The sequence below is a fragment of the Sceloporus undulatus genome, chromosome 3 (genome assembly GCF_019175285.1).
Source record: "Sceloporus undulatus isolate JIND9_A2432 ecotype Alabama chromosome 3, SceUnd_v1.1, whole genome shotgun sequence".
Lineage (NCBI taxonomy): Eukaryota > Metazoa > Chordata > Lepidosauria > Squamata > Phrynosomatidae > Sceloporus > Sceloporus undulatus.
In genome coordinates, this window is record NC_056524.1 from 148,921,224 (window position 1) to 148,939,803 (window position 18,580).

The window sequence follows — 18,580 nt, forward strand, 5'->3', positions numbered from 1 at the left end:
TCCTAGGGCAGGCTGAAGCCGAACACAGCAAACAGTTCTGACTCCCAAATAGCATTATACAGGTGCTGTGGGAGTGGTGCAGATTTTCAGGAATGGAGCTGTCATCTCAGCAAGAAATCTCCAGCAACTGAAGACTTAGTGCCGGAACAGACCGGCAAGAAGCAGCGTTTTGAAGCCGCCCCCACAAAGACAGATTGGGGCTGCAACAAACACACACCATGGCCCCAATCTGCCTTGAACCCAGCCCAAACAGGAGCAGAAAAGATCCGCTCCTATTTGGGCCAGGAAGGAGCTGCTTTTCTGAGCTCTGCCACAGCCCCAGGGAGGCTTCAAGATACCTTGGTGGTGGGCGGCGGGTAAACACTGGACCTCTGAAGTGTCTTGAAGCTCTCCACGTCTGGGCAACAGCCGGCTGGCTTCCGGACAGCTTCCAGGCATCTAAGGAGCATATGGTGTGTAAATGCTACGCTCCCAAGACACCCGGAAGGCATTTTTAACAGGCCAGCCCTTAGGCAAGATGGTCAGCTCAGATTCTTATGATATATTCCTGAGGGATATCAGAGTCAGCTCCTTAAAGGCCCGTGCTCCTTTGTGGGACCGCAAGTTTCTTTCAGCTGGGAGCCCCCCTCCCCCAAAAAAGGCAAACTGTGCCTCTAAAAGATATTGCTATTTTGAGGTCATGGGGGAGAAGCATACCTTTAAAATGTTCTAAATAACATTTTAAGAAGAAATAGATGGGTCCAAATTGCAGGAGTCTGTTTTGGTAATGGAAAATGCAATGGGTTTAGCCCTCTGCCCTGATCTTGAATATGCTTGAACATACTTGCAAGCAGTATCCATTGTGACTGAATGCCAGCATAATATCAAATCAAGTCAATAAGATCCCACTAACATATGCAATACAACTGAAGAAATAGAATGACTGCTACAGAAGCTACCCAATATGCAAATGGATCCTGTAGCACCTTTGAGAATAACTGAAAGAAAGAAGATGATAGCATGGGCTTTAATAGCCTTTATCCTGCAAAAATCTGCGTGCATCTGAGGAAGTAGGCACAAGTCTACAAAAGCTCATGCTACTAGCTTCTTTCTTTCAGTTAGTCTCAAAAGTGCTACAAGATCCCTTTGCATATCGATCTTCCAAACTAACATAGCTATGTCTTTGAGAAGCTATCTAGCTTTCTCTTACCAGAAAACCAGGAGCATTTTATAATTTACACACATCATTATATTCCACAGATCAGGCCACCTCAGTTCTACTATTCCTCCAGAAGAGGACTATGCTGTCTACACATTACCCTGGTTTTGCAGCTCATCCAGGTCCATGAACCTGCTAGGACGAGGATTAAAGCCCACTGATGCCTCCAGTTCCTTCTCCTGCTTTCTTCGGAGTTCTTGTTCCTGAGCCCTTCTTGCTACCTCTTCTTGTAATTCATCTAGTTCACTTTTGGAAGAGACAAGTATCTCCTCACCTTTGGGATGGGAGAAAAAAAAGTTTAGTAAACACACTGTTTATGTTTTAAGACATGCTTTTTCCCTGCATGAGACCAATTTTCTTAAATCCACTATAGCTAATAGAAAGCTTGTGTTAAGCATCTATTTCCACCAAAAACCTTATTGAGGAGATGAAAGAACATTTTTATAGCCACACCACTGATTCCCTTTCTGTTTGAAAGTGCAACTGTTATGGAGAAGTCCAGGCATTATAACTTTTTGGATACAAATAGCTGGTATTTTATACCATCATTCTAATGTTTGTTTCTAATGGGCCCATGCAGACAGGACAAAATAAATCTGCTTCGGGCCACTTTGGAGGTATGCTGTTTAAATGATGCATCTTAAGAGGCTAGAAGCTGCGCCAAAGCTGTGTGCCAGTCCGATAAGAGGTGCGGTGCTGGAGGAGAGTGCTGAGAATACCATGGACAGCCAAAAAGACAAACAAATGAGTTCTAGAACATATCAAGCCTCAAAACTTCCTGGCAGCCAAGATGATCAAATTAAGGCTGTCATATTTTGGTCACATCATGAGAAGGCATGACTCATAGAAAAGACAAAAATGCTAGGAAAGGTGGAGGGAAGTAGAAAGGGAGGAAGACTGCATGCTAGATGGATAGCTCAATTAGGGAGGCCACAGGTATGAATTTTCAGGACCTATGCAGATTTTAATTATCTGATATGCTGTTTCAACTGAGCCTCCCCCCACATTCTAAAGCTATAGTAATGGACTAGGCTAAGTTATAATCATCTCAAACCAATGAAATGGTCGTAAGAGACAGACATTTCTGCAGCCAGCACAGCAGAAGGGAAGTGAAGAAGTAGGGCTTTTCCATTAGCTCAGCAGAGAGGCCAGCTACCTTTGACTATTTCAAACTGTGATCTAATTACCAAGCATTCTCACAGACTACCTGAATTGTTTCTATTTCAGCTGCTCAGTATAAAAATGATAACATTTGCCTCTGCTTCCTACCAACTTCCCTTAAACTTGTGTGTCATGCCTTTTAGAACAGTGCAACTCAAAGTGGTGGCCCATTGACTGGTGCCATCAGCTGCTGATGCCTGGTGAGTTTCCAGAAAAGAAAGGAACAATTATAGCCAATGCGTACAAATATGGCACCAATCCCTGGTACATTGGGAAAAAAATAATTGTTTGTCCCCCCACATCCGATAGCTTGGGAAGAATGATTTTAGAAGGTAAGCTTGAGGGCAGAGGCTATTATGGTTGATATTTGCCAATAGTCCTGAAGGCCTTTCAGGCTAATGACTTTTCAGTCACTACCATTTTAAGAACATACAATAGTTAATGATGATGGCTCATCATAGTGGTGATCAGAAACAAAAATAAACATGATCTATCATTACAGTGTCACAGGGATATAATTCTTTATTAAAAATAGCTGGAAAAGCATGGTAATACTAATTTTAAAGTCTGATGTCTTCTACTATTGTGAAGGCAGAAAAAGTAGAAAACAGTGGTGATCATCAGTGGTGTCACTAGGGTGACACCCACTGCAGTAACTCATGCTGTCACTCCCCTACTGATCTCCTCCCATACCACACCATACAGAATCTTTGGTAATTTTCCCCCTACTAATTTACTCATAAAACAGAATTCCCATATAGCACTGAATGTGATGGTAATAGCTGTGACATAAACAACTACCAAAATTAAAATTAAAATTATGTCTTTAAATTACAATATCATACACACAGAATAAATGTGCTTACATATATATAGTTTCATGTGCATAAAGTGAAAAATTGGTAAAATGTGATGTTTTTATAGAATTTTTTAAAATTAAAAAATATTTTTTTTAAAAATTAATAAAACCCTGGGGTCTCTCCTTTCTTCTCCCACTGAGCTCACCCACCCCATCTCTTCAGCATTTGAATGGGACACAGACCCTTTCCGCTCAAAGGTTGATGTTTGAGAAGCAGTGGTGTCATCCCGTTAGGGTGTCACCCGATGCAGTCCGCACCCCCTGCACCCTCCTAATGATGCTACTGGTGATCATCAAACCAATATGCCCCCAGGTTGCAATTATATGGGAATGGAAAACAGCAGCTTACCATTACCAATGCAGTGCTTGTTCTTCGTCCAGCAAGAAGCAGATGGGACAGACTCAACCTCCAAGATGCTGCTGCTATGTGATTTGGGTATGTTACGCCAGGCAGGAACAAAAGCTCCAGTTCGTTTAATATGGGAATCTCTATAAAAGTAAGGAAAACAAGATAATTTTAACATGAAAAATCTTAACTATCCTTGATTCTGAAGAATGATTAAAAAACCCCAAGATTTCTTCAGTTTTTCTTCAAAGTTTTATTATGTGGATCTGGTGTACATTTAAAGTTCTGAACCCCTTTTAAGAGATTGCTTTTTGCACTCTTCCTCCTTTTGGAACTGATTTCTACTGAGCAGATTTAACTATGATTTTGAATAGGCACCCATTTTCTAGACAGTGAATTCTAATCTCAGTTTCAATCAACTATAGTTTTGAAACTAGCGTATGTCCATTTGTACGGAGATGGAAGTGGCTGGGGTAGAGATACAGCCCAAAATAACATGATGGTTAAAAAAATCACAAAGATTATTTCCTAATTGGCAGTGGCATCATTAGGGTTGGTGTCATTGGGTGCGGTAACTTATGGATGACCTTCTCCCATATTACACCCATACAGAAACCTTAGTAATTTTTTTGTACTAATTTACTCATAAACTGTAATTCCCATACTGAATGCAATAGTAATAGTTGCAACATAAACAACTAGCAAAATTAAAATAATACTTTTAAAGTACAATATCATATGCACAGAATAAATGTGTTTACATATACATAGCTTCATGTGGCTAAAGTGAAAATCTGGTAAAATGTGATGTTTTTAAAGTAAAAACTTAATTAAAAAAAACCTGGGACTTCTCCTTTCTCCTCCCACTGAGCTTCACCCACTCATACCATCTATTCAGCATTTTAAAGAGATACAAGTGAATGGCACAGTTCATGTCTGCCAAAATGCAAATGTTTGAGGAATAGTGGTATCACCCCCTGTTAGGGTGTCATCTGCTGTGGTTCGCACTTCCCGCATACCCCTAGTGACGCCACTGCCATTTGGGCATTGGTCTAGTATTTTAATGATTTATCTATCCCGGAAAAAACCTGAGATTTTAGAGATAAACTACATTTTAATAGCAAGCCCATTTATGATTTGTAGAACATAAATCACAAATGATAATAACTAGTGTTAGTTGATATGAACAGTCACGGTTCTCATAGGTAAAATATAAAAATAAAATAAAAGATTTGTCACTTTAAAAGAAGGGACATGTCAATGCCACAGCTACAAGGAGAGGCTATCCAAGTGCCAGTTTTGTAGGTGACAGAGAATACCCTTTAGTTCAGAAGCTACATTAATTCTGAAAGTAGATGTTTTAAAACAGTTCTATAAAGAAATATCAGGATTATTAATTCTGAAATCTGTTCAAAGTTTGGGCATTATATTTTTATGAGAAATTACAAAAACATACTATTTTCTACTTGCAGGGTTTTGTAGCCAGAAACAGTAGGGATCTTAAAATCTGGAGGCTTTGAATCTAAACAATACCCATATTTTATCTATGGAATTTATCAGGGATGCTGAAACTACAGTCCCAGAGGCACTTCAATGGCTCCTTGAGACCACTAATGGAATCCTACAAGGTTGCCCTTGCACAAATGCCAAAACTGGGAGGAATCATTCACAAATTGATGGGAAACTGACCCGAAAACTGTTACTGCGAAAGAAATCTAGACCACCACCCCACACCTCCAAAAACAGAAACTTGAAGTGACATCCACTTGAGGGCTGAAAAACTGCCCTTCACAGTTGCCCACCCTGGTTTAAGCAATTCCTTATGATGCTGTATTGGATTTATTTTTATCTAAAAACCTGAGATGCAAGCAAGCAAGCAAGCAAGCAAGCAAGGTTATCTATCTATCTATCTATCTATCTATCTATCTATCTATCTATCTATCATCTATCTATCTATCTATCTATCTATCTATCTATGTCATTATCTATATTATACAGAATTCAAAGATGCAGCCAAGTTAGTCTAGATCATTATGCAAAGGGATTTTGTAGCACCTTTGAGACTGAGAGAAAGAGGTTGGTAGAACAAGCTTTTGCAGACTAGAGTCTAGGGTCCAAAACACACTGCACAAATAATCCAGTTTGGATTTAACTGCCCTGGGTCATTGCTAGGGAATCCTGGGAATTGTAATTTATTGTAGCAACAGAGCTCTCTGTCAGGGAAGGCTAAATGTCTTACAAAACTACAGTTCCAAGAATTCCCTAGCACTGTGCCAGGGCAAGTAAAACAATCTCAAATGGGATTATTTCCGCAATGTGTTTTGAACCTATGTTCTTAGGTGCATCTGCATCTGGGGAGGTAAACTTAAGTCTATGAAAGCTTATATTACTAACTTCTTTCTCTCAGTCTCAAAGGTGCTACAAGATCCTTACTGTTATTGCAGTTGGATGTTACATGATGTCACTCACTGCTAACAACAGAGCATTACTGGTACTACTGTACCACTGAAAAATATTTTACAATGTTATCTTGTACCCCCATGTGGTCAGTTCAGTTATTATACTTAGGAAATTCCAAGAGAAGTGCACAAGACATTGAAAAATAATATTCCTGCTGCAACATGAGGAAGTCATCCATGCGACCCCTTCCCCTTATTCTCTCATTGTTCAGACTAAATTAACACACACACCCTGTAATGAGTAGCAGGTAAATAACATATGCTAGTTTCACTGAATAGTAGTGAATTACAGCTATGGCTTTTGTAGTTAATTACATTAAAAGATAACAGCATTCCGTACAGTGATGCTAGCCACATGATCACAGAGTCATCTTCGGACAACACTGGCTTTTCAGCTTAGTAACAGAGGTGAGCACCACCCTGCAGTCAAACATGACTAAATATTAATGTCAAGGGGAAACCCTTATTTTTTTTTTACTTTAAAAGGTACTAGTTACCAAAATAATCCATTAAGAAAACAAGTTAATTTTTAGCTCTGGTTTGGAAAAAGGATAAACTCAAAAGAACACAAGGAACATTCGGGATTTTACTTCCTTGTTTCTCTGCAAAGAAAGTGAGACCAGGCTGGTGGATGAGGAGATGGTGGTTGCTGCTCTCTGCTTACCAAGGGAAAATGACAGGATGCAGGGTGAAAGTTAGCTCCCAAAACACATATTCCTGAAGGGACTGTCAAAACATTCCACTTTCTATTATTACTACAGCCCCTAGGAAACTTGTATATGTCAATTTAAATTTATAGACTAGTTCTCCATATAAATTGCCAAGATGGTTAAAAATATATTATTTGGTGCTTCACTATAAAGAATCAAGCATGTGAACTTGGTTTATTTTTTATAAAACTTACCTAGAAGTGCTAGAGCTCTCCGACAAAGGCATGTCCATACTGACTGGGCTACTACTGTTGCGTTCACTGCTTTCATAGCCAGATTCCATCCTTTGAATCAGACGAGGATGTTGATCCATCATATAGTGTGCCCCCCGACCTAGGGCCCAGTGCTTATACCTGTTTGACTGGCTTGGTCTTGTTTGAGTGACTGGCTCTTTTAGTTCATCTTCCATAAATTCTTTACCTGACAAGATAAAAATAAGAGATGATAGGCGAAATCTGCAAACTGAAATCTCTCTCTGGACCTGTTGAAAATGCCCATCTCTGTAAAACTGAAAAGGAGTGAAGTGTACATAGGTCCCATATCCAATACTGAGGTAGAGATACTGCTGGGGACAGATTGAGATGCTAACTAATTTTATTATGGAACAATTTTTCATGGGCTAACGTCCACCTCACGAAATGTGTCATGTGTTATATTTATGTCTCTATTAGAAACTGGACTGTTAACACGTTAGAAGGAACTGAAACTTAAAAGTACAGACTATGATAATTCTGTTAAAACCTACTGTGATCATTTGTGTGTTAATAATCTACAATTCTAACACAAACATCCTGGCAGTAATAAGCTAAGTGAGACCTGCTGTAAAAATTTTTAAAAATCAAATCTGTTATCTTGACTTAGGCCACCTGTTATAGAACAGAACATTTTAATAACCTGTTGTTGTTATGTGCCTTCAAGTCATTTCTGAGTTTTGGCAATCTTAAGGCAAAACTATCATGGAGTTTTCTTGGCCAGATTCGTTCAGAGGTTTGCCTTTGCCTTAAGATGAGGCTGACAAAGTGTGACTCACCTAAAGTAACTCAGGGAGCTTCAGTGGCCAAACAGAGTTTGAACTCTGTTCACCAGAGTCATAGTCCAATGCTCAAACCACTATACCACACTGGCTCTTCCATAATCTATAATTGAGCAATTTTACACCAGACTTTGTGGTGTATGGAACCAGTGATAAAATAGGGTTGCTGTATATGTAAGACTGACTTCCTGCTAGATTAGTATATCCATATTAGGTTGTCTACATTAGCTCTACACTCTGAATTCTCCCTAGGCTGGCCATGCAGTTTTAACACCACGCAGCCCTCAAGCCCTGAATAGGGTACAGGCTGTTTACACCCCTTGACACACATTTTAAAAATGTACCTTTTGCTCCAGGTTTTCCAGAAAAATGCAGTGATGACAGGTGGTGATGTGTGGCGGTGGGTCCCTCAGCATCCTTGTCGAGTTGTTTTGTGGACGCAAGTTGTTCTGAGGTCAGAATGAGGCTCAGAATGCTGTTCTGACATCAGAGCATCTTGCACCAGCAGTGCTGGCCAGCTTGCTGTGACCACAGCTACCCACAGTCTTCAGCAGGTAAGAGGGACAAATCTGAGGGGAATGCGGGGTTTGAATACTCTGGGGGCAGCCCAGAGTATTCTGGCAAGTATATATAGGTCCCATATGACAGTATTCCCCAAACTGCATTTCTATAGATGTTTTAGCTGACAGTATCCAACAACCCCCTAGAAGATGACCAATGGTGAAGAGGATGGAGCAGTAGAGAAGGACTGATACAGAGGCTTGGGGAAACTGATATAGAGAATCTGAGTGGTGAGTCTGCAGCTAACAAGCAGCTGTAGCTCTGCTTTGCAATGTTCAATGTATTGTTCTTGTAATAAACTGTAATCTCCAAATACTGTTAGTTGATCCTACTGAGTGAAGCCTACATTTAACACAATCTTCTTGCAATGTTCAAGAAGAGCATTTCGGAGTCAGTGAAACAGCATCCTAAGAAGAACAGGTTGCATACCTGTGGTTCTTTGAGTGATCATCTGTACCCTCACATAAATTAGTTTGCGTCTGTGCAGAGCCATCACTGGAATGTTCTAGAGTTGAGTAGCCTTGGCAGAAACCTCACCCTATCCTCTCTTCTGCGTATGCTGTGTCCCGCCAATGCTACTCTCCCCTCAATTCCTTGATTTGCTGGGAGTGCAACACAGGACCTGAAAAAGAGGGGAGGAGGGAGGGTTGTGTGAGGACACAGCTAACCACTCAAAGAACTAAAGTTACAGGTAAGCAACCTGGACTTCTTCATGGTTTCTGTGCCTCACACAAAAGGGCGATTAGCAAGCTTACCACAGGCAATGGGTTAGATCACAGTAGAATAGAAGAAAGAATGGCCCAGCCATAGGAAGCATCTGCTTTAGTTCTGGAATCCAGGTGATAACTGCAGATGAACATGGACAGTTCAGAGCATTCAGCCACTTTTCAGAAATTACGAATGAAGATGCCTCAAAGCAGCACAGCAAAAGTCACTACACCATGTATGGAATGTCCTCTGAGAGTCTGTGGAACTGACTTCTTAGCCAACCAAAAACTAAGCCTTATAGTGTGCATTACCCAGTTAGATAATCTCTGGGTAGAAATTTTCTGGAGTCTCTAAAACAGAGAAATAAAAGGTTTGAATGATGACAAGGTGCTGCCCTATCCATATCAATTGCTAGTGCTCTCTGAACATCCAAAGATTAACGATCCACTTCCAATGGAGATGTAGAGTTCTGATAAATTATAGGGAGTACAGTATCCTGGTTGACATGACAATGAGAGATAAACTTGAGTAAAAAAATGGCATACAGATAAAGAACAACTTTATCTTTGTGAAAGCAAAGAAATGGTCAGTCACATCAGAATGGCAATTACTTGTTCTTTTATTGGATGTGATGGCAATAAGGAACACAACTTTTATCTTCAGAAGGCAGTAACCCACAGATGATAAAGGTTCAAAGATTTTTGTCATCAGCTGTGACAAAGCATAAGATAGTAGCCATGCTGTAACTGGGGTAGCCCCAGGAGGTACTAAGTCAGAAACCTCTTCACCAGAGATACTAAGCTGTTCTGAAGCATGAAAACCTAAAGCTTGTTGGGCAATTTTTTGCAGATAAGTAGACCTTCAATGAAGAAAAAGAGGCATTGCTTATGAAGATGTAACAAGAATTGTAACACTAGAAATAGTCAAAGGTACTACCTGGGCTAATTTGAAAGCAGCATGAATGCAAAATCTCTTTCACATATAGTCTTAAGACTTTCTGGTGGAACACTTATGAAAGCCCATAGAAGCACACTGAACTCAGAGGCAAGAGTGATCTGACCCTTCGTGCTGTCAACCTGATTAGCTTGATGTCCAGATGATACACTACACAACACAACACAACACAACACTATACACCACACCACACACACTGTGTGGGAGAGGAAGTCTAGTATCAATAGTAAGGGACATGTTCCTGCAAAAAAAGCTCTAGTAGCACAGTGAACCATAATTGATGAGGCTAGTAATATACTATCAATATGGCACTGGGACTGTCTGAAAGAAGTTTGACAAGTTTGTAAATAGAGGACTTCCAATGCAATAGAAATTCAACTCCCAGAGACTGATCACCAACTCCTGCCATCGAACAGAATCAGGATCACTCCGTATCGAGGTGACAAGCAAACAAACAAATCTATGGCAGGCACTGTCTGTGGGTCCACAATGTGTCAGAATTATCTCAGACATTGATCACTCATATTGTAGACTCAAAGTGTCTGCCATAATGTTATTACATCAGCAATGTACATGGCCACAACATTAATGTGTCCTGTTACATACCATTCCCAGAGAGAAAGGGTGAGAGCCTGAAGAACCACATGAATGCATGCTACTCTATTTGTTTATCTAAAAGACAGCTTGTTTTTGAAAGCTGGTAGTGCTTTTATAATAGTAACTTCAGAGCACTGATATGCATCTGACCTTCAGGAAGAGACCAACGACCCTTATCCATCATGTCTCTACAGTGAGCTCTCCAATTTAAAGGGAATGTGAGTTTTTAAAGTATAATCCTCCCTTCCCTTACATTGGGGGTCCATTCTGGAAACACCCGCCCCGCCCCCCCATGTAAGGGGAAAATAGCATATGCTTGTGCCCCACTGAAAATAAAGGGTCACGTGCATCTGGCATGGTGTGCACGTGCCATTCATTAAATTGTACCACAGCTTCAGTGTATGCTGAAAGCTGTGGAAGTGAAGTCCACGTATGGCACAGGCTCACTGTACTCATATGAGATCTGGGAACCAAAATGGCATTCCAGAAAGAAGTTTGTGATGTCTTGTATACCACATTGCCATGTGATGAATTGTGTATGGTGTACGCGGATCACTGTTGCAGTTGAAATGCTGGAAAAACCAAAACTGGAGACAAAGTAAGTTGAGCTAAATCATATAAATGACAAAGGTCATGGGAACCATTAATCTTAGCAGTCATTGTACTGCCATGGATGTGTGGTTCAGCTGCTCAACAGCAAAAGAGCTTAGTGTCTTCTCTGCATGTTTCCTGGGAAGAAAAACCCTTGCCCATGTTGAGTCTAACAATACTCTTATGAATGCTATTGTCTGAGCGGGCAAAAAAACATACTTCTTGGTACTGGCTTAGAGTCTGAAATCATAGAGTCCATGGTGACAAAAAACTGTGGTAGAGGCTTTTTTAAAACTGTGGTAGAGTTTTATCAGTGACAATGTCACTGACTGTCTATACAGTGCACCTGCTCCATATGCGGGCGCGCCATACGTGGCTTTCAGTTTATGTGGAAGTCACGCTGCAATACTTTCAATGGCATGCGTGGCCGCTGCATGTGTACGCTGCACCGCCGTGTGCACAAGTCTCATTCACTATAATGGGGCTCAAGCATAGGCAGAATTCACCTTATGTGGGGGAATTCGAAATGGGTCCCCCGCGTAAGGCGAGATTCCACTGTATAAGAAAGTACAAGAAGCCACAAAAGAAGAAAGAAGAAAAAGATCAGCAGAGCCTTGGGGCTGTGGAGAGGCTGAATGGAAGACCCTTGTACTGATACATGTCCCTGTCAGTAAAAAACTGGAGAAATTTTCAGGGCTGAGGACATAAAGAGATGTGAAAATAAATGTCCTTCAAACTGATTGCAATATATCAATCTTTGTGATGTAGCAGTGCCAGAATGGACCAGAGTGTGAAAATGCAAAATATCCATGATCAGACGTATTAAGTTACTCTACTAAGATCTAAAACCAGTCAAAGTCCTCCATCTCTTTTCGATGCCATAAAATAATAACCTCTGTTATTTGCAACATGTTGGCATTCACTCTATGGCACATACTTCTGTAGGAGGGAGTTGATTGCCTCCCTCAGAAATCAAGAGTGGGGCACAGGAGAGAAAAGATTGGAGGGCACAAACTGAATTCTACTGCATAACCAAGATACACAACTAAAAGGACCCAATAGTCAGTGATGTTTCACCTAGAATCATAGAATCATAGAGTTGGAAGAGACCACTAGGGCCAACCCCCTGCCATGCAGGAAATCCAAATCAAAGCATCCCTGACAGATGGCCATCCAGCCTCTGTTTAAAGACCTCCAAGGAAGGAGACTCTATCACCCTCCGAGGGAGTGCATTCCATTGTCAAACAGCCCTTACTGTCAGGAAGTTCCTCCTAATGTTCAGGTGGAATCTCTTTTCCTGTAGCTTGCATCCATTGTTCCGGGTCCTGTTCTCTGGAGCAGCAGAAAACAAGCTTGCTCCCTCCTCAATATGACATCCTTTCAAATATTTAACAGGGCTATCATATCACCTCTTAACCTTCTTTTCTCCAGGCTAAACATCCCCAGCTCCCTAAGGCGTTCCTCATAGGGCATGGTTTCCATACCCTTCACCATTTTTGTCGCCCTCCTTTGGACACGCTCCAGTTTCTCAATGTCCTTTCTGAATTGTGGTGCCCAGAACTGGACACAATATTCTAGGTGGGGCCTGACCAGAGCAGAATACAGTGGCACTATTACTTCTCTTGATCTAGACACTATACTTCTATTGATGCAGGCTAAAATAGCATTGGCCTTTTTAGCTGCCGCATCACACTGTTGACTCATGTTCAACTTGTGGTCTACTTGGACTCCTAGATCCCTTTCACACGTAGTTTCATTCAGCCAGGTGTCCCCCATCCTATATCTGTGCATTTTATTTTTCCGCCCTATGTGCAATACCTTACATTTCTCTGTGTTGAATTTCATTTTGTTAGCTTTGGCCCAGCTTTCTAGTCTATTCAGGTCATTTTGAATCTTGATCCTGTCCTCTGGGGTATTAGCTATTCCTCCTAATTTGGTGTCATCTGCAAATTTGATAAGTATGCTCCCAATTCTGTCATCCAGGTCATTGATAAAGATAAAGATGTTGAATAGCACTGACATTTTAGTGGTGAGTTACCATGAGATAATTGAAATTCCTGAAGACTGAGAAGTGAGCTTTGTGGTGCTGAAGGCAAGGACTCAATGTGATTTTTGGATGAATCAGATAACTTTCTGGAGGAGGATGACTGATCATAATGTGACTCCTTGTACAGGTGGCAATGTTGAGAGATTGATCCTTGAAAGGGATTGCAAGAAGATATTGATGGCAACTGGTATATGATGAAAACTCAGGGTGTCTCCAATAAGAGCAATACTGACAATCCTGTTGAGTCTGGACTTCAAAAAACCCATCTTCTCAGTCCTGGCCTCGTTCTTCTTTGAGCTAAAGATGTCAGTGTCATCAAAAGGCAGGTCTTTGGTATGCCTCCTGGTATCATCTGAAATTTTATCAGACTGAAGCCAAGTGTATCTGCAGATTGCTATGGCCTCACACATCATTTTTGCAGTTCAAGCAGCTAAATGACAAGCAGATATAATCTGCTGACCTTCAAAACAAGGAGCTGCCCTGGTGATGTGGCGACATTATTTTGGTCTTCTGGAAGGTAAGGTATGACTCTCATCAATCCCCCCCTCCCCAGCTAAACTGTTGATATGTCAACATGCAAAAATGCATGTTGATCAGAAAGAACATCTCAGAGTGGGTGTCTGGATTCAGGTAAGTGAGTAGAGAGAAGCCATTGGAGCTGCTGAATAGAGGGAACAGACCAACATTTTGTGCATGGTACTGAAGGCTGAGTTATACCAGTCATTGGGGCAGAGACACTCTCTGGTATGGTACAAATGTCAGTACTGACAGCTGATGTAAATGGAAGACATTGAGTCTGAAGCATTAATTTTTGATGTAGATGGTATGAGAGGCAGAACGAACATGGTTCCTGCTTCTTTTTCTTGATAGAGTCACTATTATCTGTAAGGTGCGTTGGTGTTTTAACAAGCATTTGCCTAGGTCCTGAAGACCCTGATGTGGAAGAAGGAGAAAGTGTAAAATCCTCTGCCACAGAGCAGGCAGCAGTTACAAGGCAATGCTTGCAAGGCTGGCAGGGTTGAACTGATAGCATTCAGTCCTGACAGGAACACTGTCCAAAGCAGTATTTGGTGCTGAAGCTGAAGGCTGAGTAAGAAACATATTAATTGAACAGAGCTAAAAGAGGGCCTTAGAAGATCTAAACGAGGACAGGAAAACAGACCAATGACCTGAGGGAACAGATTGCTTTACTTTGTTAATGGAAAAGGAAATGGTGGGGGGAAATGCAAGTAAGAGTAAGCAGTAAAGAATTAGCAGATAAGGAAGAAAGAAAGCTATGACAAAAGGAGAACACTCCAAATGGTATTGCTGTTAAGGTAGATGGAGAAAAACTTAGGGGAGAGTAGTGTTGGTGAGACAGAGTATGTGCAGAGGAATGGATAGGGTGGGGTCCTCATGAAGGATACTCAGTTCTAGAACAACCTGAAGTTGACTCTGCACAAGTACAAACCCATGTGTGTCAAGCACAGAAAATACCAAGAAGCTGAATTGTCCCCTTGAAGAAGAATCAAGATGGTAAGAAATGTTGGTATTCAGCTTTCTATTTTTAGTAACCTAATTTATCTTTTTATTCCTCCACCTCACCTTATTTTCTTAGCCCTGTTTACATTATTATTTCTTCTCGGGATTTGGTTTCTATCCCTGTTGTGAGTAGATAAATTTTTAAAAATTGAAATATGTAAATCAGATTCTTTTTATTTTTAGTTTTGTGGGGTTTTTTTTAAAATAGGCTGTGCCTATAACATTTCTCTTCTAAACATACTGTTGTTTAAAATGAAATCTGGACTTAAATGAAAATACCTATTTTCTGTTAATTCTATTCATAGTGTATGGATGTGATTATTTCCTGACAGCCTCTCCTGTCTCTTTGAGGTTGCAGGGTTTTGTAGTTTACCTCAAAACAAAGAATATAAAAACTGGACTGATAATAGATGTGGACAAGCTTCCTGAATAGGTGAGAGTACCATTTTTATTTTCTTCCTGGCTTTACAAGAGAGGCTAGACATAACAGTGTAGGTGCTGGAGAATGCCAACAACTTTCTGAAAGAGGGTTGTGTCTTAATGTGTCTTTTGTTTGAGGAGAAGCCTATTTTTTTAGTTGTTAAGCCTATGGCACAGAATACATTTCCTATGCAAGTCTATCTACCTTCAATACTGTATCTGGCATGCAGCGAAGGCTGGATTGGTAGTTTTATTCTTGTTTCCCTTTTTGTCCTGCTGCTCCCTTCACTTTGATCTGCTGTTGCTTCAGTTCTGATGATGTAATTGTTTACTATGCCATTTTATGTTTCTTCTTCTTCTAACACAATAATTTATTTTGGCTTTTGCCTACTCTGGCTTATTTCCGAAAAAGAGGAGAGTATATTGTTTTAGGCATGGTAGCTAAAGTCATGTTAGGGATGAAATTTTTCATTCAATTAGTTCTCAAAGGAAGCAATAAGCAATTCTAGCAATTTTCTGCCCACTTTAAGAAAAATTTCAAAAACAGAATCATAATACAGTATACCAAAACAGTAAGAAAGGGAAATGCAGGTTCTTAATATACACTTTCAAATTTACGTCTTACAAGGCAATGGACCAGACACACATAATGGACAACTACATAAATTCTTAAAGATGTCTACACAATTACAAATTACTTCACCCAAATACATGTCTCCCAAATGTTTACCTGCATCTTCAGAGAAGGGACTGAGCTGTGTGTAGCCACATTGCTTCCTCTTTTCTTTATTGAAGATGCTGTCTATATTCAGTGACTCCCTTTTGGGTCTCCAAGTTGGACGGTACTTGCTAGAAGAACTTGATTTGGATTCACTACTAGTACTCTCCATTTCCCAGTCTCGAGATTGAACAGGCAAAACTCTGGGTTTTTCAGTCTGATCCTTTCCTCTTCGTGGAGAGCTGTGATTTGTCTGTGATGGTCTGTTGTGGATCATGTTGCTGACTGTTTCTTTAAATTCTCTTAGCCTGCTGGTGCTGCTTGATGTCTTAGGGGCAGTTCTAGGGGCTTGTTTCTCCTTCAGTGTTTCCCCTGCAGAACAGAAGAAGGAGACCATATGAGAAACATAACCAGTTTCTTTTTAAATTAACAGCACATTTCACATCATCTTTCTGAAGAGATACAGCAATAAACAAGATCCAAATCCATCCTCCTAACTGGAAATAGTAATTTCAGAATAAAAGTGTTTTCCTTGCCTTCACTGTGATATCCTGATGGCTGTGACTCATCTCCCTTTCTCCGAGATTTGCTGGAGCTCCTCTTACGGTCTGTCAGTGAGCTCTTTTTGGAAATATGCCTTTGATTACATTCACTGTCAGTCAAGTGTCCTGAAAGAACAAAATACACTTTAGATCAAAACAGCATTCTGATTGACTGTTCTGTTCCAAAGACAGGAGCTTGTAAATTCCCCACAAATTTCTCATATATAAAAATTTCTAGTTAACGCCTGAGCATGAATGAAATGACTACCTTTAAATAATGAATGAACTATGAAAACTATAAACTATGAAGAAAACCCCAAAAGCAAACAATGGTCTAGAGATTATGGTTAATTTATTTATTGTAAGCCACCCTGAAATCTTCTGATATTTTAATAAATTGAATAAATTTGTTCTTATTTGCCATCAAGTTTTGACTTTGACTTATGGTGACCCTACTAATAGGAGACTTCCAAGAGCCCTGGTTACTGTCTTCCACTTTGTGGAGCATTATCATCTTTTCCAATGAGTTATGTTACATCATAATGTTTCCAAAGTATGATAGTTTCAGTTTAGTCACTTTGGCTTCAGAGTCCAAAAAGTAACTTTTCTGAGTTACTTTTGAGCAGCCTATTGTCTTGAACATGTTGTGTATGTGACCATACTGCCTTATACATGTCCTGCTAGAGCAGGATTTTTCAACTAGGGTTCCCTGGAACCCTAAGGTTCTGAGAGGATGCTAGGGGTTCTGTGAGAGATTGTAACTGAATAGAAGTAAACACTATTTGAGCTGTAGATGTAATCATTTTTATGCAGGGGCTCCCTGAGACCTGAAAATTATTGCAAGGGTTCTTTCAAGGTAAAAAGTTTGAGAAAGGACCTTGGTGCACAGGTTGTCTTCTTCTCTCTCCTTCCAGTTGAAGGATACAGCCAAGGAAGGGAGAGAAGAATAATGGAGCTGAGCAACTGGTTCAGAAGATGGTGCCATTTGGGAATGCTTTGGCTTCTTGGATCATGGCCTTCAGTTTCATGAACATGGACTTTTGGCAAGGAAGCACTTATGTCTCACAGCAGTTGCTGTGGGAGGGGACAAGAGGACCTAAACAAGGTCAGCCTGACATCTATACAATGAAAGATTCTAGAGCAGATCATTAAATTGATAGTGTGTAAAAATTTAGATAGGAATGCCATGATCACTAAAGGTCAACACGGGCTTCTCAAAAACAAGTCTCACCAGACTAATCTGATGTTATAAGCTTGGTAGATGAGGAGAATGCTGTGGGTGTAGCTTATCTTGATTTCAGTAAGGCCTTTGACAAAGTCCGCCATGATAGCCTTGCAAAAAAGCTAGTAAAATGTGGAGTAGATAATGTGACAATTAGGTAGATTTGTAATTGGTTGTACTGACTGAACCTAAAGCATACTCAACAATGGCACCTCCTCATCTTGGAGAGAAGTGACTAGTATAGACCCTCATAGATTGACAGAGGACTGCGCTCTGGAACCAACATGCAGAAGTACCGTAACAGCCAATATATGTACATATACTGCCTTAGCAGTATGTGCATTTTATTAGTCATAGGCATCAATGCTGAGAATAATTTTTAGATTTAGTTCAGTATTTTTAAAATTGAGTACATAACAGTAAGTATTTTCCAGTTAAGGGATTAATTATGCTGACACATATTGAAGTGGTCCTCTCCAATGGACATTCTGCTCTTGGACTCTGAGAGACTTAAAAAGACCTTGTTGATGAGACCCTTGACAGAAAAAAAAATCATTGGTTCAAATGAAGAAAAATATTACCTGTATCTCTGCTGCTTTGTGAAGCTGCATCGTTTTCCATGTTGTAAATGACAGTGCCTTGAGAATCAGAAGAGAAATGACTGACCACAGATTCATGGTGGGAATGTTTGTAGGGATAGCTGTCTGTAGAGGAGTCTGTTCTAGTATCACTAGCGATAGAAGGTTCACGTCCTATTAAAAGGAAATCCTGTGAGAATTATAACTACAAACGAGAAGGAGGCTAAGTTAGAAAACACCAACTAGAAGACAGAACATTAAAGGCAGGACTTCTTCTTCTTCTTCTTCTTCTTCTTCTTCTTCTTCTTCTTCTTCTTCTTCTTCTTCACGATGCCACCTTCTCACAGTTTGGGGA

At 40.3% G+C, this 18,580-nt stretch overlaps 1 protein-coding gene across 4 annotated transcripts in view; it reads right to left on the reverse strand.

Annotated features, from left to right (window-relative positions):
* USP54 (ubiquitin specific peptidase 54) overlaps positions 1–18,580 on the reverse strand; it is a 106,822-nt gene that overhangs the window by 22,927 nt on the left and 65,315 nt on the right. For all 4 annotated transcript variants that reach the window (XM_042458635.1, XM_042458634.1, XM_042458637.1 and 1 more), the window contains exons 11-16: positions 18,229–18,399; positions 16,420–16,551; positions 15,896–16,255; positions 6,928–7,153; positions 3,568–3,707; positions 1,299–1,472 (exon numbers count right to left, since the gene is read on the reverse strand). In XM_042458635.1, the coding sequence (XP_042314569.1) occupies positions 1,299–1,472; positions 3,568–3,707; positions 6,928–7,153; positions 15,896–16,255; positions 16,420–16,551; positions 18,229–18,399 (1,203 nt within the window). The remainder of the gene's footprint in view (positions 1–1,298; positions 1,473–3,567; positions 3,708–6,927; positions 7,154–15,895; positions 16,256–16,419; positions 16,552–18,228; positions 18,400–18,580) is intronic.